This window comes from Apis dorsata, unplaced genomic scaffold, assembly GCF_000469605.1.
Source record: "Apis dorsata unplaced genomic scaffold, Apis dorsata 1.3 scaffold_524, whole genome shotgun sequence".
NCBI classification, from domain to species: domain Eukaryota; kingdom Metazoa; phylum Arthropoda; class Insecta; order Hymenoptera; family Apidae; genus Apis; species Apis dorsata.
Window position 1 is genome coordinate 146,160 of NW_006263747.1, and position 2,632 is coordinate 148,791.

The window sequence follows — 2,632 nt, forward strand, 5'->3', positions numbered from 1 at the left end:
AGCGCGATTCGCCATTTGATGCCATTCAATCTCGGATCGGATAAACGGAAAGTAATCCGTGCTGAAATGGCAGCGATCTGTAATTAGCTTTTTTTCCTTTTTTTTCTACGCCGTTGTACGATTGATGCAATTGTGAAAAAAAAAAAAAAAAAAAATAACGAAAGGACGAACGTTGGAAAAAAATTTTCGTAGTATCGGCGTAACGACGTCGACCTATTGATCGGATAAATTTATCCCGAAATACAGGGCAGCGTTACGTATTTGGGAATTGCGTTTTTAATTGCAACGTTTCACGATCAATTCGAAGGATAGGACAATCGCGCCTAGGATGAGAAATCGAGGAGGAATTTTTATTATTATCGCGAAAACGGGATCGATTAATAAAGCGGTATAATAAAGAGAAACGGAGAAAAGTTTTCCTCGCGATTCGTATTTTGGCCAAGGTTCGAAAACCGCCTCGACGACAACAATGATTTGTTCTTAAAATTTGCGAGATCTAGTGCCTCGCAAATGATGGAAAATTTAAATACGTACCTGGAGTATCTGGCGCACTCGTAAACTATTTCGGGAGCGGTATTCGCCGCCCTTATCCGTGGATAGTTGCACCGTCGAAAGGAACCAAAATACGCGTCCGCCTTTCCCAGTAGTCGTCCCTGAAATCAGGAAAGCACGTATCGCGTATCGACCAACTCGACAACCACCGAAAGTAGTTTTTCGAGAAAGGAAGAATTCTCGAGGATCGAGATATTTTTGAAAAACTGTTTCCATACGCGCGTTGAGCGGACGGTTTCTTTATACACAGGGAGAGAAGGGGGGATGACAGTGTTTCGTATCTCTGGAACCCTTGATTCGGAAGCAAAACCGTTGACCCGGTGCCAAGTAGTTCTTTTCTTCTTGGGAGCGAGAGATTAAGTTTTACCGAACGTTCCACGTTTCTTGCGATCGCGAGACCGATCGTAAAACGCTTCGCCTCGCCTCGTTTCGTTTCGTTTCGCCAGTGGAATAAAGCGGGTAAAAGTCGGACAGGATTTCCCGGTGTATTATTCTTGGCCGAGACACCGAGGCAAATTCGATGGGTCTGGCGGTAAGAATCGGGTCTCGAGTAAGAAGCGAAATTTTTCCTCCCGTAAATCATCCTCTTGCGTTCCCCGGGAATTTCTTGGAATGTGAAAAAAAAAAGAGAGAGAGAGAGAGAGAGAGAAAAAATCCTTAATTAATCCCAGCGCGAAAGTAGGAAAAGGTGGTCGTAACGATCGCCGCTCGTAGAGATTGTTTTTTCGCCGAGAAGGGGGAGGGGGAGGAACGAGAGGAGATTTCTCCTTAAACGAACGGATCCGACTGCTTCTTCTCTCGGACTGAACACGTAGAGATGCTTCTCTACGCGAACGAAGAAGCGAGCGCAGGAAGGCAAATGTAAATTCACTTATGCATTTATTCATCCCGCTACTCGAGTATTTTCAAAGCCATTTAGAGCCCCCTTCTGCGTTTCGCTGCTCCACAAGGGATATACGTGTGTGTATGTGTGTATATATATATGTATATGTATATATATATATATATGTTTCGAAGGGACACTCGTGCACGGATGCCGCGATGTCGAAATTATTCATCGACTGTTTTTACGCCCGTTTCCCCTGTCGGTTTAATCACCAGCCTTGCCGCTAATTTAACCAACCAATTCGTCACGATTCCTTTACTCGTCGTCGTCTTTTTTAGAAGAATCGAGGTTGGTATATGGAAAAAGAAAAAGGAAAGAAAAAAAAAGGATAAATACTCGGATCGGTAAATTTAATTCCGTTGAAACTATCCACGTACGCAATAAGAGGGAAGAGAGGAGAAAAGTGTTAAGGAAGACGAGTTTTTTCCACGAGAAAGTTTCTTTCTTTCTCGTGGACGAGAAGAAAGAATTTCCCCTCGATTCCTTTTTCAGCGAGCGAGCAAGCGAGAGAGAGAAAGAGAGAGAGTGCTCGAGCCCAATTTACGAAACAAGCATCGTTCCCTCCGTTTCTCTTTAGCCGGGTTAAGTGGAGGTTCGCGATCGCGGGGAGATCCACCGCGTCGATGACGTCGGGCGGTCGTCGCGAGCCCTCTCCACCGGAGAGGTTGGAGATTGCGAGTTGGTTTACGATCTAATTTGGCCGGGAAGGAGAGGGGAGAGGGGAGAGAGAAGCCGCCATTGGCCAGGTAACACCGACCTATTCCTACGAGTTTCAAAGTTGCCTCGTGTCGCTCTCTCTCTCTTTTTCTCTCTCTTTCTATCCTCCGGTAACGAAGGTAGTTCGTTTCGCCTGGCTGGATGACCGAAACTTTTTCCAAACTCGTCGTCTCGTTATCCCGAAAACGGGAGTGGGCGACGCGTACACGCGAGAACAAGTTGGAGAGCGAGAAACTCTTCTCGAAACTCCTTCGGTCGTTGGTTGGTTCGTTGGTTCGTTCGATTCCGTAATTGGCCTATTTCGAAACGCGTTTCGTTGACACGCGCAGTGTTCGATTTTCATCGGATGGATAGATGGGGAGAAAAATCCAAGACGATTTACATTGGATGGAACGAAAATTGTTGGGATTCGAAAATGGAATTTACCACTGCCACCGCTGATGAGCGCGGTTTCGGCACAAAGAGAGGGAGGGAAGG

At 45.9% G+C, this 2,632-nt stretch overlaps 1 protein-coding gene across 2 annotated transcripts in view; it reads right to left on the reverse strand.

Annotated features, from left to right (window-relative positions):
* LOC102672270 (LHFPL tetraspan subfamily member 6 protein-like) overlaps window positions 1-2,632 on the reverse strand; it is an 8,577-nt gene that overhangs the window by 3,116 nt on the left and 2,829 nt on the right. For both annotated transcript variants that reach the window (XM_006620604.2, XM_006620603.2), the window contains exon 2: window positions 535-653. In XM_006620604.2, coding sequence (XP_006620667.1) covers window positions 535-653 — 119 coding nt within the window. The remainder of the gene's footprint in view (window positions 1-534; window positions 654-2,632) is intronic.